The following is a 27,599-nucleotide window of genomic DNA, read 5'->3' on the forward strand; positions in this document are numbered from 1 at the left end:
CGCAGGAAGGCGCAGCGCCGGCTCTTGTTTCAGGTGCTTTTATTCAACGTTACTTGCAGACCCTGCGACTGGGTCGTTCAGTCCAGGCACCGCAAACCGCTGCAACCCCAAACACCAACAAACCGAGGGGAAAAGCAAACCGCAGCCGCAGCCCGAGCGCCCCGCGGCAGGGGCGGGGCCGGCAGCCGCTCCTCAGCACAAGGCAAAGCCCACGGGCAGCAGCGAGGGTCTCTGTGCCCGTCCCGGGGGCTGCGCCAGGACGGGGCCTCACGCCTCCCTCCTGCAAAGCGGCACGAAACAGTGCTAAAACCGGAGCCCCAGGAATTGAACCGAAACCCGAATCACCAGGGGCGGGGCAGCCCTGAGACGGGGTCACAGGGCACTGCCTGCCCCTTCCCAGCCCCATAGCAGCCCCTAGTCAGGCTCTAAAGCAGGGAGAGAGCAGCAAGAGTGTAGCCCGGCCCCCACCTCCAGCATGGAGCCCGGGGGGACACGCACAGAAATTAGCGGGTACTGCAGCAGAGGCCTGGCTTATGTGGCCCTCCAGCACATTCCCCGCTATCTGAGTGGACAGCAAAGCCTTTGGGGAAGGAACAGCCCTCCTGCAGCCCCCACGAATGACCCAGGCTGCCGTAGCATCCCTGCAGCCAGAGAGAGCGAGGCTGTGGGTGCAGCGTCAAGCCGTGAGCTGGCACGTGCCCACTCCTCACCCACTGCCAGGGATCCTATCCTGCTCTGGGAGCACTGCCAACACACATAGTCTGGCCCGGCAGAGCTGCTGCCTGGTCCAACACTGCTAACAGTCATCTGCTCACCCCGCATGGGCTGTTTAGCACGAAAGCTGTGGGTATGGCCAGGCCAGGGCTGCCTGGAAGCCAAGGCTGGCGGCAGTCAGCCACAAAGGCAGGAAAAAGGGAGCGGGGAGCAAAGCTGGGGGCAGGGAGATTGCCACTGCCTCCCTGCCTCCTCTGCAGGGTAGGGGATGCTGTGGACAGGGGAGAGGGAAGGGAGGGATAGGCTCTGGCCGGCCCCACACAGAGCCGCCCTGAGCCCTGCTAGGCAAGGGCCCATCCAGAGACTGAGGTGAAGTGAGAGGCCAGCATCAGGCTAAGCCCAGGGCGCCCACCTCATGATGTGACAGCAGGGCTGCCCCTGGAAGGAGAAAAGGGGCAACCAAGGAGGGCTGGAGCGGGAAGGGGAGGGGTAAAGCACCACTCCTGCTGCTCAAGGCTTTGCTCTGTATTGGAGTCGGCCGCCGCACTGCTGTGGCTAGGTCCGGGGCAGGCTGCACATCTCGCAGTGGTCCGTGCCTGGCTGGTTCATGAAGGTGCAGTGCTGGCAGGCCCACATGGCCGCCGACACGGCGTGCGTCGAACCGCCCACAGCACCATATTCATGCAGTCCTGGCAGCTGGACACCAACTGTGCCTACGAGAGAAAGAGCAGGGTCAGAGCAGGGAGAGGTGCTGGGAACGGACAAGAACCCTGCCTACATCCTGCCCCAGCAGGCAGGAGCCTCCCTGCCCACAAGCTGCCTTCACCCCAGGGCTGGGGCCAGGGGCTGCTCCCAGGCACGGACCGATCTCAGCACCCACACTGAGCACCAAAAACCCTGTGCTGTGCCCACACCAGCCAGCCCAGCCCACAGACTGAAAGACAAAGGACTGTGTCCCAGGGACCCCATTTCTTACTGCAGAGCTGCTCGATGGTGGCCCACTGCTCTGACTTCTTCCAGGTCTGTGCAAGCTCCTCGTTTTTGGTCCTCACAGCTTCCAGTAACAAGCTGATGCTGTCCTGAAAGCCAAAAGAGGGATATCAGTGCTGGATAGCTCTCTTGCAAACAGCCTGCAGCTATGGCCCAGAGCCTTCCAGCCCTCCGCTGGTCACACTGAGGCAGAGCTGCAAGTCTGACTTATCATCGTTTTCTAAAGAGCCTTTGGGGTTGCACAAGTGACGTTTGCTGTCGGGGAGTAAGATTGAACTTATCCCTTCTGCTCCCCCCAGCGTTCAGATGTACTCTAAAACCCAAAGGCTTCAACTCCCTCTGCTCAGAGGCTGCAGCTGAAAGCTGTGCTGCCCTGTGCTGTGCACACTGAGCCCAATGCCCAGCAGGGCACAAATGTTCCCAATGCAGCTGTCTCGGGAAGCACCGTGCCCAACCCCCAGCCCGTGTGCAGCCCCAGCCTGATCTCCAGCTGCCCAGGGTCAGCCCAGCTGCCCCGCACATGCACCCACGAGGCCTCTTGCAAACACATGGCTCGTTCTGCTGGCATGTTGCTTGAAATGGGAAGGTCCGAGGGTCCAGATGTTAAATGGGGGCCTGGGCAACCACCAGTACCATGGCAAGAAAGGCAGAGATGCATGAGCAGGAAGCTGCTGGCCTCACAGAAATCTGGGGGCTCCGATCTTGTTATCGTTACAACAGGAATTTTTGATTCTGAGATATTTTTTATAAATGTTTCCAGCACTCTGAGCCGCAGCCAAGTTGGCTCCATCCCACCTGTGACCATCCTAACAGCCCTCACCCCCTCACTGCTCCGAGCAGTGCTCTGGGAGCTCTTGGCCCAGCCGGGGGCTTCAGTTTCACTTTTAAGCCCTCTGCTGAAAGGTCAGTCTGGAAGAACAGGCGTCGGGCCAGCTGCTTGTCCCCAGAAGGCATGGGACGTGCCTGGAGCTGTGCCGGTGTCCCCCGTGCAGCAAGAGGGCCTCAGTGACACTGACATGTGGCCGTCTGCTGTCGCTTACGTACCCGCAGAGGCATGACCTCGTTCGTGACCAGGAAGAGAAGCAGATGGAAATCGGAAACGATGTCTAAGAAAACAGAGGAAGTATTCTGGGACAGGTAGGTGGCCAAGCTGTGGAAGTCCTGCAAGACAGGAAAGTAAGAAAAAGAAGTCATTTTCCCTCCGTGTGATAACTTTGATTTCCTATTCAGATCCACTAACAGGCACGGTAACTCTTGTCCTCTTTTGTGCGACGTGCAGACCATCCTGAAATCAGACCCCAGCCTGGCTGTGCTGCAGCTAACAGCTTCCAGAGAAAAAGGGGTCCACATTACCCCTCCTCTCCCAGCAGCACATCCAGAGCTGATCCCAAACCCGAAGTACTGAGCAGAGGCAGTGAGCTACAGGCAAAGCCTGGTCCCTGAGGAAGAGGCAGGCGACGCTGCCCTGCCATCTCCTGCTTTCTCTTCCCTGCTCTCATTGTGCAGGAGCCCTTCGTTTGTGACTGCTTTTGGAGGAAGACTTAGACACCTTTAGCATGGCCTCCTAGCAGAAACTAGCTGCTTGCTTTAAAGCAACTCAAGTCTTCCACGTGCTGGCAAAGTCCCGTGCATGCCTCAGACTGCAGCAGCTGCCTCTGCTCAACACTATGAGCCCCATTCAGTAAAAGGTCTCTGTGTTTTAAGTGTCAGCCCAGGAAGAGAAGATGGTGCTGCTGGAGCTGGAGCAACAGACCCTCGTCCTACTGCTGTCACAGTGTCCTGCCCTGTCTCCCTGGGGCCAGAGCTCAGCTGGGTTGCTCTAGTCCCCACCTCTGCGGGCTGTATCTGGAGACGAGGTGGCCCAGAGCTCAGCCCTGAGCAGGGGGAGCACACCCAGCCCCATCTGCATGCAGGCAGTTTGGCAGTGCTGGACTGAACCACGGAAGGGTGATGTAAGGGCACAACTGCAGCTGTCCTTTTGCAGATATTAGAAAGTATAAGGGAGACAGATGACATCTCAGTATGAAATAAAGCTTTGCCATCGATCGCTTACCTGAGTTTCTCCCAGCACATCATGGTTCTCGATGGGAAATGGATTTTGAGAAATAGAAAAAGTGTAGACTGGATCCTTGGGGAAAGTTGTAGTAATCTGAAAATCCAAGAAAGGATGACCAGAGCATTAGCAGCAGGAGAAGTAAAAGGGCTACAGGAAGAAAGGCTTCTGAGCACCAAGAGCAGCCATGGCTGCACATTAGAGCTCAGCCAGGAAGGCAATTACAGCATGGATCTTCTGATGGCTTTTAACATTTAAAGCAATGTTGCAATCAGTGAATCCCCCAGCTTCCGGCCATCACTTTTAATGAAGCTGAGGGAAGTGCTCTGAGCTCAGTTGTTACAACAGCACAGCAGTTCCCCCTGCAGCTCTGCCCTGCTTGGGGTGTCACCTGGGGGTGTCCTTAGTACTGTGGGGGACAACAGAGCTCCTACACCAGGACTGTTCCACTGGGTTCTGGACTGGATAATGCCAAGAAAGCATCTCTTCATGTTATTTAAGTGTCTCTGCACTCAGAGGGGCATTAACCCTGCCTCCTGTGCCAAACGGACAGGTGGGAAGGGGGAACACAACACTGCTCCCACCTTAGCTGAGAGGCTCCTGGGTTCAGAGGCCAGCAGTTGACAATTAAACCAGTTCTCGCTCTGAGGGCTTTAAAGCTGTGGTGTCAGATGCTCTGCCCTGACAGGGAGGCTCTTTGTAAGCAGACATGCAGAAATACCTGCCAGTTCAGTATTAACTCGAATCATGAAAAAACGAGGCAAAACAAGATGCTTCAGAAATGCAGCTTTCCAGACTGCTCCTAAATGCATGTTCTGTCAATCTGTTTTCATCTTAATTACACCCCAGGTAGTCTGGAAACAGATGCCTTTACTACTTGAGCAATAAATACGTTCCAGCGCTGTCGACTGGCACAGGGTGTCCAAGGGCCCTGCACAATGGGCCCCTTGTTCTGAGCCACGCTGATAAGGGGCACACACACAGCAGGCGTTGGCAGGCACGAGGGGAAAGCTCCTGGCTGCCAGCTTCCCTGTGCTGCGGGACAGCACCGATGCCAAGGGCAGCTGGAGCAGAGCAGTGGCTCTGGGTGGATTTAATCCTTATTGGCACTAACTCCGACTCAGCAATATCATCTGTCATCTGAATTATTTTGCTTTCTTCTCTCCTATACCGTAACAATTCTCTTTCAAGCCAAAGGGCAGCGCCGTGCCCCAGTGCCTGGCAGGGCTTGCTCATGGGCAGGCCGTGGCTCTGCTCCAGCCAAGCTCTGTGCTGTATCTCCTACTGCCCTCCCCCAGGAAAAGGCATTTTTGTAGCACCAACCTGGTCTGCTGAGTCACCACAAAGAGCTGGATTCTTAATTGCTGCTAAGGGAGACGCAAGCGGAGCTCTCTAATTAGCTCCCCGCGAGGTGGTGCCCAGCACACACATGTGGGGCTGCCTGCTTCTGCCACGTGGCTACGTGCCACCTCCCAGCAGCGATAAGGCAGCAGGCAGGGCCTTCCCAGAAAGCAAGGGTGTTCCCTGGCACCACTGCAGGCTGTGCCCAGAGAGCACTGCATCACTCAGAGCATGCTGCCTCCTGCACCTCTGTGCTAGAAGTGCCGGGCTGTAACGGGGAAAGGGGAGAGAGAATCAGCCTATCCTACAAATCAGCTCCAGCGTGAAATTTAGAGGTGGGTTAGGAACTCTGCTCTGACCACCTCTTGCTGCCAGCAAAGTGCAGTGAATACTTACGTCTATGATTAGGTACTCGACAGGGAGAGGACGAGCCAGCTGTGTGATCTCATTGCCAAACTTGTCTATGTCCTGAAAGACAAGAGCGTGATTAGTGCAGAAATGGCAAGAAGCCTCAGGGAGGCATCCCCAAATAGATCCCCAAATCCACGCTGCAGCTCGGGAATCCTCTGTGTTGGTAGATGGTTTGGGGCACAGAGGAGGACACAGAGCTCTGCAGCTCCTCCAGCTCCAAGCCCTCTGTAACTCTGATGCTCACATGAAGCATCTTGTCATGAACATTTGCCACCAGAGAGATGGCAAGCATTATCTGGGGAGTGTAAATGCCACTTCAGAAGCAGCACTGTCTTAAAAGGAGGGATAGCTCCACATCTGCTTTCTCAGCCAAGGCAAACCTGACTTGCTGCAGAACTTGCCTCTAATCTGAGCTTGCTTCTACTTGGGAACTGGAAGTCCAGGCACTTTCTCACATGCAGACCTAAAGGGCCAGCACATCACAGCGCATAAACTTGTTTGGCTTTGCCAGGTGAACTGAACATAAAGTTTAATTATGGAGAAAAACGGCCAGCATACGTTCATTAATCATAAAATGACAATTAGACCTGATTTATGTCAAACATGCCGAGTTCAAACACAGCTTCAGAAATAAATTCATAAGAAGTGACACTTTTCATTAAAGATTCTGTAAGAGGGGGTTGTATTTTCTACCTAAATCATCACTTAACATGTTATAAATCATTCACGGAGCCACGTATAAATTATACACCCATGATTTCCAATCAGAGACCTTACATAAAAGTTTACATTGATGTGCAGAGTCCCAGCGGCCGCAGGCAGACCCGGGCTGAGCCAGCAGGACGAGCCGCCTGGGGCTGCCATCCTCCCACAAGCCGCATTTTCCTGTTGGAGAACACCACTCCCTGCTATCAGCACTGCTCAGTTCCTCTGGACGTGTGCAGGGGAGGTATGCAGCCGCTCACAGACGGACGCTGCCCCAGCAGGCTCTGGCGTGCCGAGTGCCTGAGGCCGCAGCCCCCTGCCTCCAGCCCCCTCCCCACCTCCACCCCAGCAGCACCCCCGTCCCCAGGAACGATTTGCTTTGTCAAAATCCACCTTCTTGTCTTTGAAGCTCCTTTTAAAAGCAATCCCGATAAGGATCTTTCCTCCTTGAACATGACAGCTTGTTGGCCCCGTGGTTATTTCAGCAACAAGCTGGTGGCTGGTGGCCTCAGATCTCCACGGCTCTGACAGCGGCAGCAGGAGACGTGGAGCCTTTGCAGAGAGATCACAGGGCCTGAAAGCCAACCTGCTTCTAGATGGCAGCGATAGCGCCGGAGCCACAAATCACATCCAACCCAACTGCACCAGCATCCCAAACACAGTCCTGCCCCTGCAAGAAAGAACCTGCAACAACTCACACATAATTAGCCCATCTGGAATTCATTTTCAAATCTAATTAAGTTCTAATATGCAGAAACATTTTTCCAGCACCTGTTCGCTTTAATCTCCGCCTCTGGGGATTTCCATGTTAAATGCCTCCTTTTTAATGTCACGCTGCTGAGGCCTTCAAGATGCATGACATGGTTACAGCCGAGCTGGAACCTCGCTCTCCCCGAGTCAGAGGAGGTGCCCAGACCCTGCTGCTCCCCAAATGAAGCCCCCCCAACCCAGCCAGCACTTCTCTCCAGCCTCCATGCACCATTTTATCAGGCAATTAAGTTTTAAAGGCCTTAACAAATGTCAAGCTGGGAGAACTGCTGGGAGACAGACGTCTCCATCCCACGCTCGGCAGTGGCTCTGCATGTGGGCGCTTCTGCACCCCACGGCCCCAGACCTCAACGCCTCCGCACTCCGCTCAGCGGCCACGAGTGGGGCAGGAAGGGGTTAACAAAGTGAAACTCTTTGGCACCTGGACAAAAATCGAGCAGGGAGGCCTGGAGGATCAGGACAATGAATCATCCTGAAGACAGGAGCAAAGTGAGATTGCATCAGGCACTGCGATTGGAGGCTTTAAAACACTGTTTTGAGGCAGAAGCTGCAAACCCACAAGGTCAAACAGGGCAAAGGATGGGTGCACGATGGGTGTGCTGCCATGCAGGTCGGGAGGCACAGCACAGCTCTGCACACCGTGAGCTGCAAGAAACGGTCCTGGGTGGCTTCAGGGTTTCCAACACGAGGTGACGGAGCAGCCAGGAGGGAGGCTTGGCTCTGTAGTGGCTGCCCCTGGGCTGCCAGCATCCTGTGCCATTTGTCTTCCCCACTCTGCTAAAGGCCCTGTGGAGCTGAGCAACTCCGGGTTTGGGGCATAGCGAGACCCAGCGTTGCTTTTCCCTCCTCCAGGAGCCTTCCTGAGCAGTCCTGTACCCCACACAGAGCAGCCAACACACAGAAACAAAGCGACCTTTCTACAAGTAAGCAACAGGTCAGAGAGAGTTGAAACACTTCTCAGGAGACTCCTGGTGAGCTAACTGAGCATCCTCCTCCCCACAGCAGCTGGGACATTTAAGGCTAAGAAGGCTTTTGCAGTCCAGGACAAAGCTTTGGGAGGAAGCCAGGGGAAGTCCTGTGCTGTCAGAGAGATCCCTACACAGCCTGGCTACTGCCTCCTCCCTGGCAAGAGGATTTCAAAGCGCATGGCCAGAAGCAACATGTGCCACACTGGGAACCGCCTGGGAGCAGCTGCAGGTCTGCAACCCGATCAGCTCCAACAAAAACAAAGCACCCCGCTGCTGGTCCCTGCCTGGGCCAGACGGGAGCAGGGCTGGCAGCGAGAAGCCAGGGCCCAGGCACCACAACAACTGCTCTAAATGCAAAAGGCACTTGCTGGACTCTCTGGGGCAAAGGGTTCTTTCACAACACTGCTGCCATTGTGAAGGGTTTTCGTCCTGAAGAACCTTCGGGCAGCATTAAGGCAGCTGTAAAATGCAACTCTTCACAAGGATGGCAACTTGCTTGCACTAAGGCAATACCTGTCATAAGAGCCAAAGCCGGCCCCTAAATCCAATTCTTCAAGTGAGTCTGCAACACACAGCAATCCTGTAAAACGCAGCAACCCTTCCCCCACTGAGACTGAGCTGCCCACGAGGCCAACAAAGAGCAGAACGTACCCCATCTGTGGGATGTAGGGGCTGTGGGAGCAGTTGGGCACTGCTGCTGGGCACTCAGCATGCCGGGATGGAGCTGGGCGCACACAGGCAGCTCGGCCCCAGGCACAGGCAGCCTGCTGGGAGGGGTCAGACCCAACAGAGGCACTGGGCACAACAAGCAACGCCATCTCTGGGTAGCAGGTTCAAAGTTACACTCTTACTGAAATGAAAACCAACCTGGATGTTTTCTAGAACCAGACAGACGAGGCAGGTGACTGCTTGAGGGCAGAAGGAATGGAAAATGCCCATGTGTCATGTTCAGCTGAAGAACAAGGCGCAGTGGCCGTTGCGACATCATTTTGCTCTCAAGCACGCTGGTTACCCCAGTTTGTGCGTCTGTGTCTTGACAACAGAGACTCCATCCTGGATTTCCTTGCACTGAACTTGCCAAGAAGCATGTGCTGGTTGTGCAATGTTCAAATTGGAAGCAGCACGGCCCTGTGATGCTTCACAGACAACCTGGGAGGCGAAGGGGATGTGCTCTTCCCTCTGGCTGATCTCACCTGGAGACGCCTCTCGGTGCAGAGCAACTCACACCCACACCCCCAAAGCCCTGGACTTCCACACTAGAGCAGAACTCGGCCTTTGTCAGCCAGGAAAGCAATGGCCCTGTGCAGAAAGCACACCCTGCCAATTCCACGGGGGTGGTTCCTCTGAGCAGGAGGGCTAACGGCCAACACAAAGAGAATGGTAAAGACATACAGAAATCACAAGGCTGGAGCTCAGGAAAAACGCCTCGCCCCAGCAGGACGAGCCTGCTGCCATCAGTTTTCCCACTTCCATGCAGGAAGAGCCCACCCGTGCCAACACAGCACCAAGGTGAGTCCCATTCAGCTGCTGCTTCTGCTTTGCAAACACAGCATAGAGCAGAGCACACGCAAACAGCTCGCTGATGGAGGACAGACGTTGTTCTCTCTGCAGTCACCTCCACGTGCACGCACTGCAGCCCCAGACACTGCAGGTCTCCTACCTGAGCCCCTCCTGCAGCATTACCCACCCCACACACTTCTAGCAGTCACTGCTGAAGTGACAGCACTGCTGTGAGTGGAGGCACAGGGCACCTCTGAACAACGTGACCGAAGCACTGCTGTTAACTTGCACTTCCATACATCTCTCTTCCTATTTGCAAGAGCTGAAGGTGAATCTTCTGCATCACCCTGCTGCAGGCAGGTACAGGAGGAGTTCAATAGATTTTTTTTTCCTTGTATATGGATGCAAAGTTCTATAAATACATTCATACTAAACTGACGTTGACCTTCTGGTTCGCATCCGATTATAATAAATTTGTGTTAGCTCCTTTCATCCTAAAGGGCTTTTCAAATCAACACCAAGTTTATTATAGAGGAACATATATATGAATTTTTCTCTCTATCAGCGATAGCTTCTCAGTTTGAGACAAAATGCAGGAACTACTCCAAAGGGCAACGCTCTGCCTAAAGCCAGAGGTGGGGAGGCAGCACAGAGGGAACCCCCACATCAAGGACCGCTCAGCTCCTGTAGTTTTGACAGAGGAAGGGGCAGCAGGGCACTGCAGAGCCAGATGCTCTCTGCTGTGTGGCCAAACACTGGACTGCTGCTCCTCAAAAGTGTGTTTAGCCAATGCTTTGACACCATTGTTGTCACCAACCCAGTAACTATGAGGTAGTGTCTCTGACCTCAAGCCTTATACATTTAATGAGACCCCAAAGGTTTTCAAAGCCAGGAGTGACTAAGCTTTCCATTGATTTAAGAACATTCCAAAAAATAAAAAGAAAAAAGAAAAAAAAATTAAGAGATCCTGCAGCCAAACACGTTTAAGTCTAAAGGACAATTACACCCGCCAGAGCAGTCCTCGAGCACATCGTGAAAAAGGCAATTATGGATAGAAGTTATAAAACATATGAAATAAGCTGCAGCCCGACCCAGTGAATCAGTTGCTCATGGAAATTTCCACATGATGCCGGAGCCATCAGCGAGCGCTCTGTTCATCTCCCTGCTTCAGATTAGGAATGGGAGCAAAGACCTGAGGGGAACACCCACGGGCTTCCTGCTGCTCTGAGCACCCAGGGTGGCCCACATGTGGGACGCAGACCTGCAGCCTCCTGCAAGGCTGCACCCCGTGTGGCACAGCGCTCTGCAGGACCGCAGCACGCCAGAGATGATGTCAGCTCCTCATCCAAGGCCAGCCGTTGCACAACTGAGCCTGTATCTAAACGGACCTGGCTTATCAGCTCCTCATAGCAAGCTGTCTGCACGCTAAGGAGAAAGGCACGGATTTTATCTGGCTTTCTGAGAGTACAGATTCCTTTCCAACACTGAATTTAGCCGAAAGGTGTTCCTCATTTTTAGGTGGAGCCAAAGCAGTGCAGCACTGAGGGGTGGAGCCTGATGGGCTAATTTGGCCCAGCTTGCATTTCCTGATCTGAGCTTTGGGCAATACGGGAGCATCCTGACAAGCTCTGCTTCTGCTGGAGATGTACAACGTGCTCATTTCTGCTGGCCCAAACGATGGCAGCTCTGCATAGCCCAGCCTCCTCCATGGACGGCTTTAATACATGGCAGGAGTGCTGCAGGCTTTGAGCATCAGACAGACAACAAGGAGATAACTAACTGGGGTGATGGATAGCTAATTAGCTAGCATGCCATGCCATTAATTAATTCTCCTGCCCTAGTTCATGGGGCACCAGCATACACAACTTTGAGACGCAGTGCTGTTAGCGTCTGCAGAGATCCTGTCCCCAAGTTTCTAACTCAACCCTGCACACACAGGAGGTCTGAGGAGCTCCAGAAACGACTGCCAAGTGAATAATGACAGCCCATTCATCATGGAAACTGTACTGGGAACTGCAGCAGGCCAGATGCCAGCAATGCTCTTGCATGGCACTTCAAATGAAAGCACTTTGGATCCACACATCTCCCACTGCTCCTCAGGACCAGCTTTTGGAGTTTACTGTCTGACCAGAGCACAGGATCAGAGCACAGGATCAGAGCACAGGCAGGACACTCAGTGCTAGAGAGGAAGGCCAGGGATGCACTCCTGTGCCACGACTGGTCTGAAAGCCTTCACACCTTCCTTTTGTTGCAAAGAAGCACGCACAGGGCTGCCTCTCGCCTTGCTGCATGAATTACACTCTTTTGTTGCATTTCTTACCCAGCTGGTGTCTGTCAGCGTGTCACACGTGAGCGAATCCCTGCACTGCACAAGGAGCCCACTGCTCTGACAGCACTATTTGTGCTAGCTCACATCACACAACGGTGAAGTGGAGGAAGCTGAACTCAGACGGGGATTAAAATCAACAGAGAACATGGCAGATTCAGCCAACAAATACAAGAGGAGGTGAATTCAGAGTACTTGCTGTGGGCTTTCAGTGGATCACTTCATTTAGAAGCTGGATAGCCAATGGCTACTGCTGCCCTGGAAATCGTAACAGCTCTTTTACGAGGGGGAAGTGGAGCTTATGCAATTACTTTGCAGACATGTGGTGAATGGTTACTACCGAAAATAGTTCAGACCTCAAAGACAGCCCTTCCTGAGCTGGCCGTGCTGATTTCCAGACACGCAGCAGAGCCGTTTTTGCAGCTCCCCCGCCCACAAGCACGCAGGGCTCACCTTATAGAACACATCAGGCACATACTGCTCACTGCTGGACTCCTTCGCGTAGCCCAGCTCTGGTGCGTCGCGGCAGGGCAGCAGGCACTCATCGCGAACCAGCGCCATGCACTGATTGGAGACCTGGTACCCCTCAAAGTGGACCTGGTTGTCGGGACCACCTGGAAGACAAGAGCCCAGATCAAAGTTACATAGGAGAGTGATTTGAACCCGGGCCATTCTGTGATTCTGCGTGTGATTTGCTGGGTGTAACTCGGAGAGGCACGACTCAAGAGCGACGCAAAACATACAAGCTCTTCTAAGAGTGAGAAGAAAGCAGTGGGGCTGCTGCACAGGAAGCATTTCTAGGCAAGAATCTTCCTCCAAGCTCTACGCTTATTTAGTAACATGTACTTCTTCAGCACCATTCTCACACTTGGCCTAATGGGACAGAGTGACACAGAGAGAACTTTGCCAGGAGCTTAAGTGAGGCTTAGCTGTCCTTTTGGACAAAGTCACAGCTCAGCAACCTGCAGGTTTCACTCATCCACACACGGCTCCTGCAAGCCTGCTTTACCTCCAGTGTACCACGACCTGCAGATTCAGGGCTTGCCACCAGGTAATGTCAGGCTTAAGAAGAAAAAAACTGTTTTTTCAGCCTATTATGGATGGCTTGGAGGAAATCTGACATGGAAAGTAGAAATTAAGACCCTGGCTCACCAATGCATCACATGTTTGGTGCTTTAATTTGGATAATGTAAGCAACGTCGGGTCATATGTCATTAGAGCACAACTGGAAAGAGAAAATACAGGCAGATGGTAGGAAAGCATTACTATTTCCAAACCTAGGAATTCAGGAGGGGAGAAGAATTAACCCACATAGGGGACTTAAAGGCAAAGTTGATGCAAACTATCCAATTATACTTACAGTGCACAAAAGGAAGGAATTGGGTATTTAAATAGAAACCTGATGGGCTGATAGAACAGAAGAGAATGAAATTATCTGGAACAGAAAAGAGGAAATATTCCTTTTCTTCCCTTTGATCTCTAACCTGAATCACTCACTGCTCCAGAACAAACACTCCTAGAAATTAAACTTAGACCAAGACACGAGGAAGGCCTGAACAAAGCCAGCCATCATTTTCTCAAGAAAACACTTTGTTTAAAAAAAGAAAAAATAAATACAGTAAAAGAGTGAGATATACATTTATCTTTAATGGAAGATTGATGTGTTCAGCAGCCTGGAATGCAGGGCAGCTGATTGCACGGGTCTGCTAACTGCGAGAGCATTCTCACCAAAAGAGGCTCCAAAAACACTTAAACTGAGCTCAGAAGAGGCAATATAATATCACACTTTGACTTCTCATATTGGACGCTGTTTGGAAGTCATGGTTTTTTTTCAGTGTGCTAAACAGACCCAGAACCCAGTGTATCTGCTCCGGGGAAACGTTAAATGAATACATGTGTGTCATCCCACAAAGAAGAGCACGTTGAACCTCTAATGCTACAACTCTCCCAGCACATGCCAGCATTGCCCTGGAGCCCAGTGCCTTTGGAGACTTGCTGTGAAAGTGGCTAAAATCAGAGGGGACAAAGCAAAGCATCGTGCAGGCTTCTGTTTCACTGGGGCAAACAAAAAACATTTCCATGCACAGAAGAGCAGGGAATCCTACATAGAGGTTTCCCACTCAGCAGCACAAGGGAGATAAAGATCCCTCCTTCATGCTGAATCACCTAGAATAACTTTCAGGATCTGGATTGCTGTGGTTCTGCACCGTCGCTTTCAGGCAACAGGACTTGGAGATTAAATGTTCGAAACAAAAAAAAGCAATTGACAGATATTCCCTTAGCTGCAGGCAAAAAATGCTTTCTGGATCAGAGAGGTGGGTGCTCCAGGTATGAGCTTCAACTGAGATTCCTGCAGGGGACAGGGTAAATAGTTGAAGAGAAGATAACACAAAGAAAGAACAAAAATGTATTTTACTTGATGGAACAAGGCAAAGCCCTTGTAAAATAGGACAGATGAGGACCAAGACATCTGAATTCCTCTGGCAGAGCTGCATATTCTTCTTCTATTAACAAAAGATAATTTGTGTGTAACCAAGAGAGCTGGGGCAAGCTGAGGCCCGTTTATACCTGTAGCCACAACTGTGACAAACTTGGATCCAAAATGACCATCTGGAGAAAGGCGACAGATGTTGGGGTGCTGGTTCTGAAAGTTTCCAGCTGTGATGCACTCTTCTGCACTAAGATAGTACGTGTCCTGAGGGAAGAGCAGAGACGTCAATAAAAAGCCCAACACGATGCAGCCTAGACCTATTTCCCTGGTCTGTAGCCAAGGAAAACTACCACCACCCTAGTAAAACAAGCTTTCGTAGAAGCTGCAGAGACTGGGAGAAGAATGTGACTTATCAGCTCTCCAGTCACAAGCCTGATTTTTGCCAGAACGACCGTCCCACTTTTGGTCCCACCCACCTTTCCAGGCTCGTTTTATTATGGTATTTCATTTTCTAAAGGGATATCCCTGATGTAAGAATTACAGGTAACTGAGAAGGTCAGAGTTTGAGGACTCAAGCCACATGCCTCACAAAGCCCTGCCTACATCGTGACTCAATCACTTTTGCTTGCTGAACTTGCATGGCACAAGAACTCTCTCCACTCAATTTTTCTTAAACCACGAGCATAATTTTCTTAAAGCAGAACAGGTGAAAGATTGCAGGCAGCTCTGCCTTCTATCCAAACAGCTCCAACCCCTCCAACACTGCTCTTTGAGCTCAAGCTCCTTTGTCTTCAGCAGCTGAAACCCACACATCACCAGAATTTCAGTCTCAGTGTCACCCCCAGCCCTGTGCTGCCCTCCCTCTCTGTTTGGCAGAGCCAGCAGCCAGGTGATGACTCAAGCCCTCAATACCAGTGGTGGTGATGAGTGACACTCTCGAGTCTCACCTTGTTCCTGCTGTACCGAACAGTCCCTTTCCGTGTGTCTTCAGAGACCAGATCAGTAAATATCCAGCCAACCTATAAAGCAGTGTTACGGAGAAAATTGCTTTAAGAGAGGGGAAAAAAAAAAAAAAGGAAACCCAAACCCACAGAAGAGAGCTTATACATTTTCTCCTAGCAGGACAAGATGTTCTTGGCTCCTGGCGCAGCCTTGCTGCATGCTGCCTGAAGGAAATGGCTCTCCCAGCTGTGCTGGGCTCATTTGAATACGATTTCCAGGAGCAGCGTGCCAGCTGGCCAGCCGGGGGCACCTGCAGCTTTATGTTTCACTATGGAATATTTTTTCATGGAAAGATCTGGAGGCTGCAAGAGGCTTCTCAGCCGCTACCTCCTCCCACCCACAGCAAAAAGCATTTCCTATTGAGCATTCAGAGCAAAGCAGCATCAGAAGTGCCAGCAGATGACAAAGCAGCTCACATGATCTCATTTTGAAGCCTGCAGTCCCCAGTTAAGATAAAGCTTGTATGCTCCCACTGGAGTGTGACTCATTCCAAATCAGCCTGCTCCCTTCCAAAAAATACATTCCTGCTTTTTGCATTGTTTGCACATACGAGTATAGATGTGTACACACACACACACACCGCTGCATGAACCCTTCTACACGTGTGCTAAAAACAGCCCTGATCAGCCCCTCGTGACCGACTCCCAGAGCATTAACCCTTCAGGGGAAGGGCCAGTGCTGCAGATGCCCAGCAGAGCCCAGAAAGACAAAAACCTGCACGTTAAATCGCATTGATTAAAAATATCTGGTGTGAGAAGTAAAGTTAAAATATGGAAATAAACAACACATACAGAAGCTTTGGTTCAGACGCTGGAAAACGCTGAAGATCTTATCTTCAGAGAACAAAAGACCTCACCACAGATGTTTATAGGCTGCTGCACTGAGCCTTTTCTGATTTGCATGTTCTTTAGCAAGTCAATTCTTGTTTGTGTACGTCTCATTCCTAGCATTCACATGATACCAAGTGACTTCCCAAAACAGAAAAATCTATTGGTACAGGTTTGAGAGATGTCAGCAAGCCAGCAGATCCCAGCGCCCGTATGTCCTGATTGGATTACTGGCAGGCCACGGGCACAAGGGGAACAGAGGACTGGGGCTCAGCTGCTGGGGGACCTGAACCTCCTGCCAACATCCAGCTTAGCTCACCGCAGCCTGTCTGAGCAGCACTGAGAGGCAGGACCTGCTGATGAGAATAAAAATCCAGCAGGAGCCTCCGCTCCTGGAAGCGGAACGCAGATTCTGCCAGAAGGAAGAATAAACTCAGAAGGCAACTCCAGCTACATCTGTGCCAAATTAGCACTTGCAGGGAAGATGCTACCAGGAATGGCTCCTGTCAGAGGAGAAATAAAAGGAAAATCGTGTTTTTTCTTCTTTGCTACTCCCTTTGATGTCATTCATGACAGAGGATTGCTGACTGCAGCTGAACAGCCCTGCTGCATGCTCGTCCTCACAAAAACATTCGTGGTTGCTCTTTTTTTTTTTTTAAATATACTTAGAAGGGTAAGAGCTACAACACTTAGGCCAGATTTCAAATGAACCCAAATGGTCTTCAGTAGCCCCACAGAACTGAAGAGAATTGCTGGTGACTTTCTTCATTGCCATGCAAAAGATGTGTGATATCCAGCATCATCCTAACCTTTCTCAGTCCAAGCTTGGCAGCAATCTCATCCACAACCTCTGCTTTTGGATCTTCCAGGATCTCCAGGCTGTTCTGTGTACCGATCTGCACAAAGAAAATCTTGCTAGTAAAACAGTACAAGAAAAACCACAGCATGCTTAACTTAACCACCACCACGAGCAAGGCAGAGGATGGAAGAGCAGTTCTGCATTTTCTCTTCAGCATTAGCTCTGACTGCTCTCACTCCAGAGACCCCCGTTACTCACAGCCTCATCCTGCAGGAGCTCTCCAGTTAGGTCTGCAAACCACACAGGGGTTTATGAATGAAAGACTCTTGCTCAGCACTTACAAACAGGCTATCGCTGCTTCTGAGAGCTTTGAAAAAAGAGAGGTCATATAATTTTCCAAAGCTCTGTTCAACCTGCCAGTCCTGCCCTTCTGTCTCATTTGTTGGAGTCTCTGAGCAGTGCTGAGGCAGAAGTTCAGGGAATGCAGAGGCCACCACCCAGGCCTGGAAAACACAACTCCATCTGGGTGCGTTTCAGAGGCGAGCTTTCTCATGTGGGGAGATGCTCTGCCAAGAAGCACAGCAGAGACTGCTTGCCAACAAAGTAAAAGCTTCCTTGCTTTTGCCACGCACAAGTAAACCACGTGAGCTTCCAAAGTGAGAATTTAACAGCGAGACCGAAACGGAGGGCACGGCTGTGCTGATATCCGAAACAAACAGAAGAGCTTACAAAAGCTCCGTTGCAGCTCGGTAACTCGGAGCTCAGCTTTCGGGCTGGCTGAGGCCGGACTGCAGGACCTGCAGGGGCTGTGGAGGCACTCGGTGGTGCCGGGCACCATCTAGTGGTGACTCAGCCGCTCCCACTGACGGACCAACGTAACCCATCAAAGCAGCAGATGTGATTTCTGTCTAATTAAGCTGCTTTAAGTTTTCCTGGAGAGCTGGTAAGAAATTAAAGCGAAGGCTAACATTTTTTTTTTAAGTTAGCATAGAATTTGTTTTCAGCTGTTCTGTACCATAACCTCGGAAATGGTAATCAGAGAACAGAGGAACGTAAAAGAAGAAGAATAAAAAGCTAACCTCCGTTTTAAAATTCTGTCAGTGGCAATAACCAGTGACAGCATTAGCAACCAGAGGGCCATAAAAAGTCATTCTCACGGGACTGTTTTCCTAATAGAGTTGCACTAGGAAACCCTGCACGAGATTACCCAAACAGAGAAGTGTTTCTTTGTTCCCTGATTATCTTTATGAGTCAACAGTGACGCCTGGGTACACAGCCTGTGTTACCTGTGGGGGTTCATAGATGGCAGCCACCTCCGCCCTGATCCCCAGAGGGATGTCTTTGTGCTCCGTGTACCGGCCGTACAAATAGCCAAGATGCTGGTTTCCTGTCTTCCGCCAGAAGTCTAGGAAGCGATCTGCAATTGTGTGGTTCTCAAACATGATGTTGTCAACATGCCTGTATTTCTGTTTGACAAAGTTCAAGCGTCAGGCCATCCTCCACTGGGTCCAGCTCCTTCGCCTACTGCCAACAAACACCTTCCCCAGCTGCCCAGGATGCACGCAGCCCCTTACAGGTGAACCATGGCACCACAGGAACAGGGAATGCTGCCTCCCTCCCCTCTGCTTCAGCTTTCACCACCACTCCTTGGCCCAGCAAGCAGAACTCACCATGGGCTGGGCCGTGGGGAAGTGCTGAGCATCCCCAGAATCCCCTTAGCTTGGCTTCTTTACTAGGGCCCTTATCCCCTCAGCTTTTGCAACTGGAAGAGACAGTGAAATTTAAGAGGAATCAACGAGAAACAGTGGGAGGGCTTTTAGATCCCGTGAAGGAATAAAGAAGTGGAGATTCACTGCTAGTGGTGCCAGCTCAGATGTCTCATATTAAGACAAAACTGCTGAACCAGATACATTCTGGAGTCCTTCCTGCAAGGACTGAAGACCTTAACAGCCATTTCCTCAACAACTGCCAATACACAAAGGCATCCTGCTCCAAGCTGGCTGTTCTTGAAGTCATCTCTCCAAAAATAAAAATCAATTCTCTTTGGCTTGAAGCTCAAGGGCCCCTGTAAGCACTGGCTCACCTGTCTGTTGAGAGTGATGGCACTTGGTTGACACTTTGTGCAAATGCCTTCTGGCCAAGGAGGGTGACCTTCACAGCCTGACTTGATCTTGCAGCTGATGTTTTCCAGGGCAACAAATTTTCCCCTGCAAGAAGGAAAAGAGAAGGCTGCTGTTAACATGGTAAATGCTTTTGGGTCTCAAAAAAGCAAGTGGCCAGAAACATCGCTGAGGAAGCAGGGAGGAGATACGGTGTCACCAATGCTTTGCATCTTCAGAGGACCTTCAAGTGCCACACCAACTCTGTGGAGTTTGTCCACCCCAGCCTCTAATCAGGTACTCTAGTGAGAGCACAGAGAAAACTCATGGGACACAGCTTAAATAATTTATGCAGCACATAGGAAGTAATAGATTATATTGTGAAGGCAAATCAGAGCTCCTTTCATGTGCACAAAGCTTCCTGCGAGGGGAAGTTCCCTTCAAATCAAAGTATTACAGACTTGAGCTACATCTCACAAAGGCATTAAAAAACTCCCAACTGCATTTAGGAATAGGAGGGAGGAGGTTACACCTCTGCATAACTTATTTAAAGGAGCTGAGCTCTCAGTTCAGTCCTTATTTGTCCTGTCACCACAGCATCCTCAGCCCCACCATAAAGCAGGGATGTCTTCTCCTCCCATTAATGTGTGAATCAATGAACAATCAATGGCAAAAAGAAACTGTTTCTGAGAGCACGTGGCAAATGGGACAGTACAGAATCAGGCCCTGAGACATGCTAGGCCCCTCTGTTGCTTTATTCACATAGGAAGATCAGAAAACAGTTGGTAAATAAAAGCTCCTCAGATCCACCACACGCTCAGTGCCTCCCCACAAAGCTGAGACCCAGGCTTGGAACTTGGTGTAAGCAGGGAACCTCCTTCCATCCATCTGGCCTTCTCCCCCACCAGCAGTGTTCCTGGAAGCAATTAGTTTCACACACACACACACACACACACACACACACACACACACACAACACACAAAAGAAATCCATAACCAAGCTTTTCCTTTACTTTTAAACATGTTTTCTCCTCAGCTTAACATTCAAAAGCTGCATCCAACATTACTCCAGTGAGAGCTGTGCAAATGTGCTTTTGTTGTTTTTTGTTTTGTTTTGTTAAGATCAAAAAAAGCACAGCTAGATTCCCTTAAACATTGAGGTTTTCTTACTTGTCTGCCCCTCCGGTCAGCTTCCTGATGTAAGCATGGAACGACATATGCTTCACAGGAGGTTCCAGATGGTTTAAATAATCCTCATCAAAAGGCTGCCAAAAACATCACACAAAGAAAAGCCAGGTCAGACACCTGCCTGATGGTACACTGATCACTGAACAAATGGATGTTCTAGATTCAACCCCACTGTCTCTCAATGTGGAAACAATCAAGAAAATTTAGGCTCCTTTTCAAGACAGCTACTACTGTGACAGAAACAGTGGGACCTTACAACAGTGAGTTTTATTAACACCTCCTACTTTTCATAACAGATTGGCTCCACAAATCAGAGCGAGCCTCAAAGGCAAAATGCTTTTTTCTTTCAGTGTGTAACAACAAACAAAAAGCCCAGCTGCTCAAACAAGGCCAAGGAACTTCTGAAGCACATGGCAGGGATGTGAGGAACAGCCATAGTGGCTCACACAGACTGCTCACAGATCACTGCTGCACGCCCTAAATTACACAGCTTAGCACATTTGTAGGTGTTACTAAAGCTGCCTTCAACCTGAATAATAGGTGGTTAAACTGGCGAGTGCTGTGATGCATGAAGAAAGGGGGATGAAACAAGAAGACCCAGGCAACAGTGGAGAGGGAAGAAAATTAGAGCTCTCAAAGTACCTTCTGTTTAAATCATTACTGCAGAAAAACAGAAGAAATCCAGGGTCACGAAGGCCCAGAGCTTTAACTAGCCTGGACACAAGCTGGCACCTCTGAAAGTGCATGGCAGGATTCTGACTGAGAGCTGCCATCTCTATGTGGGCAACGCTACGAGGAGAAGCATTCCTACTGGGAGAAACTGAATCCAAGAGCTTCAGGTGACGTGCCTTCCCATGGTGATTTTCTGTAAGACTTTCCTGGGCTCTTACCTCTAATGGTACACAATGCACACATTTACCCAAGGGGCCGTGGCGACACCTATGCAAAGAGAAACAGAATTAGCACAAGTCTCATTCAGTAACAGAGAAGTTAGTCTAGAGTGACTGTTACAGCTTAACAGTTTTAGTGTAGAAGACCTAGAGAATCATCTGACCCTGAGCAACTCTGCACTTATTATGGCATTTGACAGACAGCAGTAGTGTGAGTTTAAATGTGAGAGTGTTGGATCAAGATCAAACTCTTCTCGTGTCTGTGTCACTGGCAAGCAATTCTGCTCTGGACAGCCACGTGAACCAACGTCAGATTGCAGCTTCTCAAGTTTTACAACTCCACCTGGAGGTTGTATTTCAATTCAAAGAATTTCAAATGTACGTCACAGGGCTGGCCTGTGTGGTTTTAACACAAAGACAACCAAAACATTCACCCTTTATCAGTCACTAGAGGATGGTCTGGAACAAGCAGGGAAGCATGCGTTTATCAGGCTGATAAGGACCTGCTGGGTGAAGTTACAAAGCAGAGGGGAAAACATCTCCTTTTGAGGAGGCTGATTAAAAAGAAAACAGAAGAATCCCCGTGCACCTCTGCCTCAGCACTACGAACAGGTCAGTGCTAGCTTTGCAAAGACATCCTCTAGAGAGCAGCATGGATGTTGGCCCTTCTGAAAACAAAATGGATGGGATCCAGTTGCAGCAGTGCTTTTAACAAAGTATTGTGGCAGATAATGTACATAAAGGACCACTAAAGGCTGCTAATGCACTCAGCCAAACGCCAGCATTCCCTCATGTTTAGATTGATATGCACTCACAAATACAGGAACAGGCCCAGACACACACATTTTATCATAAATATCCGCCACTGTGCTTTGGCTCCCTGCTAAGAACAATACCTTCATTTATTCTTTTGAAAAACGTGGTCAAGTTAAAGACAATGTTTTTGCCACGGAGTGGTGGGTTTTGCCTTTATTGTTTCAATAATGTGACACTCGCCTCATTTATCGTCAGCCTGAAAAGGTTAGATAGGATTTGCTACCTTAAGGCTTCACCTCTCCTTGCTGCTGCAGCACTGAAGATAAACCATATGGAAGACAATACAAAGGGGAAGGGTGAGCTACTCTGTCTTAGAAAGAATTCCTGGTTGCCTTTAACATTTCCACTCGAGTCCTTTCAGAAGCTACTTTGTGGAGGGGCCTAGCCCCAAACCAAGCACCATGCAGGAGCCAACTGGAACACTGTTAACAATGAGTCACAAAAAACAACCATCCAGACAGAGGACATTTCAGCAGCATCAGTGGAGATTTATGGTGGTATTAAGTCACCATTGTATTATTACCCTTACAAAAATACAAGCTGCTTTGTTTATCTAAGCCTCTTGCAGCTAAGAGTTTTGGCAAAGTTAAACCTTGCTGCATTCCTGTTAGCAAAATGGACTCAACGGTTTCACAGGAAGGTTAAGAAAGGCATGTGATGGAAAGGAAGCCAGAAACCAAGCAGAGGCAGAGACCCAAGTCCAAATTCCACATCTCTGCCATTGGACGTGGCTTCCACTCATCCCCTCCATTTTACTTTTCCTTTATAAGGAGTGGTGGGATCTGAAGACATGGAAGGGCTTCTGCCTGGGACATCCCTGGCCATGTGCCAGACACCCATACCTCAGAACTGCAACCAAAGACATGTGCAGCTGTATCAGCTGCCCCTGCAGGGCAGTAGGAAAGGCGAGGGTTCTAGAGAGCCTAGAGGAGCAGTCTGCATTTTACCAAACCCCAACGCTGTGCTTTCCATTGCTGCTGGCTGAGCCACACCGAGGCTGAAGCTCTGGCTGAAAGCATTTCCTTGTTCACGCCTCTCACACAAGATGCAGACCCAGCTCTGCACACCTGTCACCTCAGGACCCGGATAACAGGGAGCTGCATACTGATATCATATGGGACAGAAGCTGCTGTTTTCAGAGCACAAAATATATGATTGCTGGTCTCCTAACAGGGGCCACCTTGATCGAAACAATAGAACTCTGAACGAGTCCTTCCTGGCTAAGCCCCTGGAATTTTGGTGTCTGCTTCCTTCCTCAGCTCACCAAAGCCTTACTTTAACCTTGCAGGACAATGGCAAGGGCTGTTTTCCCTTGTGAATATTTCAAAGGCAGCGAGGATAAAGCAGTGGCTCAGACGGCAGTTCCCATAGCACGCTTCCTGGCTCTTGTTTCCAGGCAAGATGTGACAGTCTGGTGAGGCACAGATGCACTGACAGCAAACAGCCTGTCGGTACTTACAGCTGCTGGTCTCGATTCCGATAAATCTTCCCATCCTGTTTGATCAGATACTGGTCGATGTCATCTTCCACCACCTGGGGTGCCCCCACCGGCCGCAAGCTCTGGGAGACAGAGGTGTCCATGGTCTCTGAGGATGAGCCTGCTGGGCTCGAGGGGTACAGAAACAGCATATCGCCATGCCTGTGGGGGTGGAAAAACACACAGGCATCAGCACAGCACAGCTTTGCTTCCAGATACAGTGGGGTGGGAGCGCAGGTGATAAGCCACGCTGCACTCAGACAGCTGGAAAGGCTCAGGCTCCACCCCCTTCCACCAGCAGCTGAACTACACCAGACCTTCTCCCTAACCACTTGAAGGAGTTGGCTCCTTTCTGCTGCAGAGCGCAGGAAATGCCTGTGCTAGATCTGCTGCTCGTTACAAACCACATCAGCGTCCACGCTCCTTCAGCATACTTCTAGGTAGCAAGCTTCCTGGATCACAGAGGAGCGTGTGATGTATCACAGCCTACAGACAGGCTAACAAACGCGGCTCTACTAAGAGCATTAGCTACCTCCTTCTCTTGCATCTTTTTATCAGGAGACAAGATCAAGGAAAAAAGAAGAGAAAGCAGAAAGAGGTAACAGCTCCACCAGAGAAAGGGATTGACGTGGCTCCTGTGCACATCAAGTCACAGCCCTCCCAAGGCAGCTCCCAGTGCTGACACAAATGAGCTGCACACAGCGACACAGCTCTTGTATTTTAAGTCAGTTTAACGTTATTCTTGATGTTAACAGAATGAAGACATTCCAATCAAACAAAGTGAATCAAGCATTTGGTATTTCTGATCTCCCTAGGCACCTGGCTTCTGCCTAGGGGATCATCAGACCCTGGCATTAAAGCAGGGGGGAAAAAAAGCAAAAGTACAGTTTGAGTGCAAGCAGAGATGAGGGAGCAAACACGAGGCCTGTTGCTGACTCACACAAGCAAACTGCAATGCAAAAAGAGACCAAAGAAACAGCTGCCACAGCCTAACGCCTAGTTGTTTTGACCACCACCATTTCTGCATGTCAGTCAAGGCTGTCTCTCCAAGCAGCTGGCGAGTGACAGCTGAAAGCTAGAGACTGCTGGACTGTGATGGTGGCTGCTGCTGCTCAGCTCAGAGGGGAGAGTTCAGACAAGCTTAGAGAAAAGGCACCCTGTTGTACAAAGCTCCCCCTCCGCCCACAGTACTCTCTGTCAGGACTCACTTGATTTTCAGTAAGTTGAGGGATTTGTTTTGTGATGCTGTGATCTCTCCTGTCCTGTTTCTATTGGTGTAGACAGAAAACCCATTATTCCTGAAACCAAATTCTTTTGCAACCTGAAAGAGAAAGGATGACAAAGTTTAAGATACCTCACACCCCAGGTCAGATGCTGAAAGCTGCTCAGAGCAAGTGCTAAGTCCAGGGAACTTCTATTGCAAAAGCTTAGCTGAATTCATCCTCATTTCTGAAGAGCACAGGATAACTGAGAAAAATAGAAACACTTAGTAACACAAGCAATTTAGTAAGAAAGCAACTTAAACAGAATGTGTCTCACTCGTTAACACAAACAGTGTAACATCTAAACCCAGGCAAGCACTGTAATGACTACAAGGGGAGAAACTATCCTCTCCAGTCCCCACACTCCAGCCCTGCAGCACACACCAGCCACGTCATTCTCATCTTGCTATCACCAGAGTTCCTTGGTCCAGATCTTCGCCTCTGTGGCTTTTCTGCCCTCAGTTCGTGCCTATCAGTTATTACATACATTTCAGAGAAGTTCTTCCTGCTGTTCTCCTGCCTGTTTCTCCCTCCCTCCCCCTCCGCCATTTGCCTATTTTCTCCTGACAGAACTTACCCTCACAATAACCATTTCTCAGTCTCAGCCCCCAGGAAGGCTTTTTTCCACCTCATCCTGTCAGCAGCACAGCTGAAGCTGTTTTACTCTTTATCAAATATCATTTATAGCCTCTTCAACTTTCAAATTCTGCTATGTTAAAACTTAACCAGTTTAGAAATGGAGCTAAAAGTTTGTCTAGATGACAAGCTTCTTCCTAAATTCTTAAGTTAAATGCCCATCTCTGCAGCTTTGGTAGAGCTCAGAGACAGCAACTGCACACAGTACAACTCTACCAAACCACCCTGAGCTAGGAAAGAAACTCAAGCACCTCTTTCATTCAGCTCTGCAGGAGGATATAGTTCTCCCCAGATCAACAGGCAATTTTAGTTAGAGCCACTGCTTTTGTTCCGATGTTAGCTGCTGGCAAGCACAATTGTTCTGCACTCTCTTTGGTAATACAAACCCTTGAAACCGAGCACCTTGCTTTGCACAGGTTCCAGGAGCTTTGAAAGCAATGCTTTTTCCGTGAGCGAGAGCGTTCAGAGGCTGCAGTTGGTATCTCTGACCCAGCCCTGAAACCCATCCGGATTTTGGCTTAGTCAGGAGGGGATTGGTGTCGTGGTCTGGGCCCAAGCTTCAAACAAAGCATGGACTCACAAACAGCTGAACATTTCAGCCTGCTCCCCTTCTCCCTTGCAGGGAGAAAGGAAATCTAGCTGACGAAAAGAATAGCCCTTTAAGAAACACAAAGCACTTCTCTTGTGAAGAAAAGAAACCCTAATCCAGAAGGTAAGGAAATGGAGAACTGCTCCCTCTTAAACAGCAAACACCGAGCAGCTGCACCAGACAAAATAACAAACTGCAGTCAGCTCCACATCTGAGAACTCCAAAACTCAGTGTGTTCCTCGAGCCCCAGGGTGGAAATCTTTCCCATGAGACCCCCAGAGACTCTCACATTGCTTTATGATCTTGCCTTAATCATTTGCTTGCTCTCTCCTTAACTATAAAGGAAAACCAGTGGCATGCAAAACTCATTCAAATGACATTCAAATCACAGATCATGCAGCTGAATTTTAACTGGATCATGTTTGAAGAGGCCAATCTGTCAAACAGCTGGAGTGCCTGTGTTGTCAGCCTTTGCTTCCACAGCTGACATTTCCCTGGGAGAACAACCTCTCCCAAGAAAGCTCCCATTCCCAAAAAATTCCAATTGAAAAGCTGAATAAGTTTTCTTCTCTAAATAGATTCTTCATCCCTCTGGAACTGATCCCCACAGCATGTCTTCCCAGTAAAAGTTAAGCAACGCCACCCATCACAGAACAGCACGGCCAGCCCTGCAAGGGAGGAGAGAGCTGGAGTACCTTCTTGAGGAATGTGGCCACTGTCTCTCTCTTGGTGGCCGTGATGCGTTTCACCCCTTCTGGCGACTGCACACGGATTATCTGGGGAGAAGAGGACAGACAGCCTGAGTTACGTGGGGAGCACAGAGCCATCCCTGCACACTGGAGCTCTGCACACACAACACATTCCCCCCCATCTCTGCTTTTAATGCAAGAGTGCAGACGCACATGGGAGTGATTTGGTAGCACGTGAGCAACATTTGTTGGATGAATTACCCCCGTGTTGGAGACCCTGCAAAAAGCTGCCATGGAAAAAAAAACCAAAACGCTGACGCTGCTTTTTTGTCCCAGCTCTGACCTCACATGTGGAATTCAGCTTTGAGAATGGGGCTGAATCAGAGCTTTTGTGGGAGAGCCTGCACACAAACACGGCTCTAAGCAGCACTAATGGCCACCTGCACAGCATTAGGACCCGCATTCCTGCTCTGAGGGACCGAGAGTCCCAGCAGTGAAACACCGCCAGTTCTGCTGCAGCCTTAAGTAGGAGGAAGAAGAAAACCAGCAGCAAAACGAGAGCTCGGGAAGGAGCAAATATGAACCTGGGTGCCCCCGCCTTCCTGAGGACAGGGCAAACGAGCACCGACGTGCAGAGAAGAGCCACAGAGCCACGTCGGGACACTGACAGGAGGGAAAGGCAGACCGGGGCGACACGGGAAGCTGCCAGCATCCCCGGCGGGTCTCCTTTACCCTCCGCACACCGGGGCAGGGAGCGGCAAGGAGCACCGCACGGCGCTTTGGACGCCCGCCCTCCGCTCCTGCCCCTGCGGGCGGCCCGGCCCGGGCCCCGCGTTACCCCGAGCAGCGCAGCCCCACCGCGGCCTACCCCGCCCCACAGGAATCTGCTGCCTCATCGCCCCTCCCCCGCCCCACACCGCCTCCTCCGGGCCGCACTCACGATCGTCTCCGCCATGGCGCTGCCCGCACGGCCCCCTCACAGCTACGCCTCGAGGCCTTCGCTCCTCTCGGCCCCCTCCGGCCCGGCGCCGCCCCACGGGGCCCGGCCCGCCGCTGCCCGAGCCTCCGCCGCCGCCGCCGCCTCCCGGATCCCGCAGCCCGGCGTTCCGCCGCCAGAG

General features: G+C 50.6%; 1 protein-coding gene across 2 annotated transcripts; it reads right to left on the reverse strand.

Annotated features, from left to right (window-relative positions):
• Window positions 1-22: 22 nt before the first annotated feature.
• NPLOC4 (NPL4 homolog, ubiquitin recognition factor) lies at window positions 23-27,582 on the reverse strand. 2 transcript variants are annotated; one of them, XM_085239894.1, is made up of 17 exons: window positions 27,422-27,582; window positions 26,488-26,568; window positions 24,514-24,626; window positions 23,288-23,467; window positions 21,013-21,061; window positions 20,105-20,199; window positions 18,919-19,042; window positions 18,122-18,301; window positions 16,846-16,932; window positions 15,155-15,226; window positions 14,345-14,471; window positions 12,230-12,390; window positions 5,495-5,566; window positions 3,758-3,853; window positions 2,749-2,865; window positions 1,691-1,793; window positions 23-1,427 (listed from the first exon to the last, which is right to left on the reverse strand). In XM_085239894.1, the coding sequence occupies exons 1-17, from the start codon at window positions 27,434-27,436 to the stop codon at window positions 1,270-1,272; spliced, it is 1,830 nt and encodes a 609-aa protein (XP_085096020.1). In that variant the 5' UTR covers window positions 27,437-27,582; the 3' UTR covers window positions 23-1,269. The 2 variants fall into 2 exon arrangements, with proteins under 2 accessions (XP_085096020.1, XP_085096021.1); XM_085239895.1 differs by lacking the exons at window positions 24,514-24,626; window positions 26,488-26,568; window positions 27,422-27,582 and adding an exon at window positions 24,660-24,752.
• Between the last annotated feature and the right edge of the window lie 17 nt (window positions 27,583-27,599).

This window comes from Meleagris gallopavo, chromosome 20 (assembly GCF_905368555.1).
Source record: "Meleagris gallopavo chromosome 20, MGAL_WU_HG_1.1, whole genome shotgun sequence".
Lineage (NCBI taxonomy): Eukaryota > Metazoa > Chordata > Aves > Galliformes > Phasianidae > Meleagris > Meleagris gallopavo.

Excerpts from the sequence above, each read along its gene's own strand:
- NPLOC4 (XM_085239894.1), bottom strand. Across the intron at positions 14,472-15,154 it reads TTCGGTACAGCAGGAACAAG|GACACGTACTATCTTAGTGC; the intron begins GTGAGACTCGAG and ends CTCTTCCCTCAG. Across the intron at positions 12,391-14,344 it reads TGTCACAGTTGTGGCTACAG|GTGGTCCCGACAACCAGGTC; the intron begins GTATAAACGGGC and ends CTTGTCTTCCAG.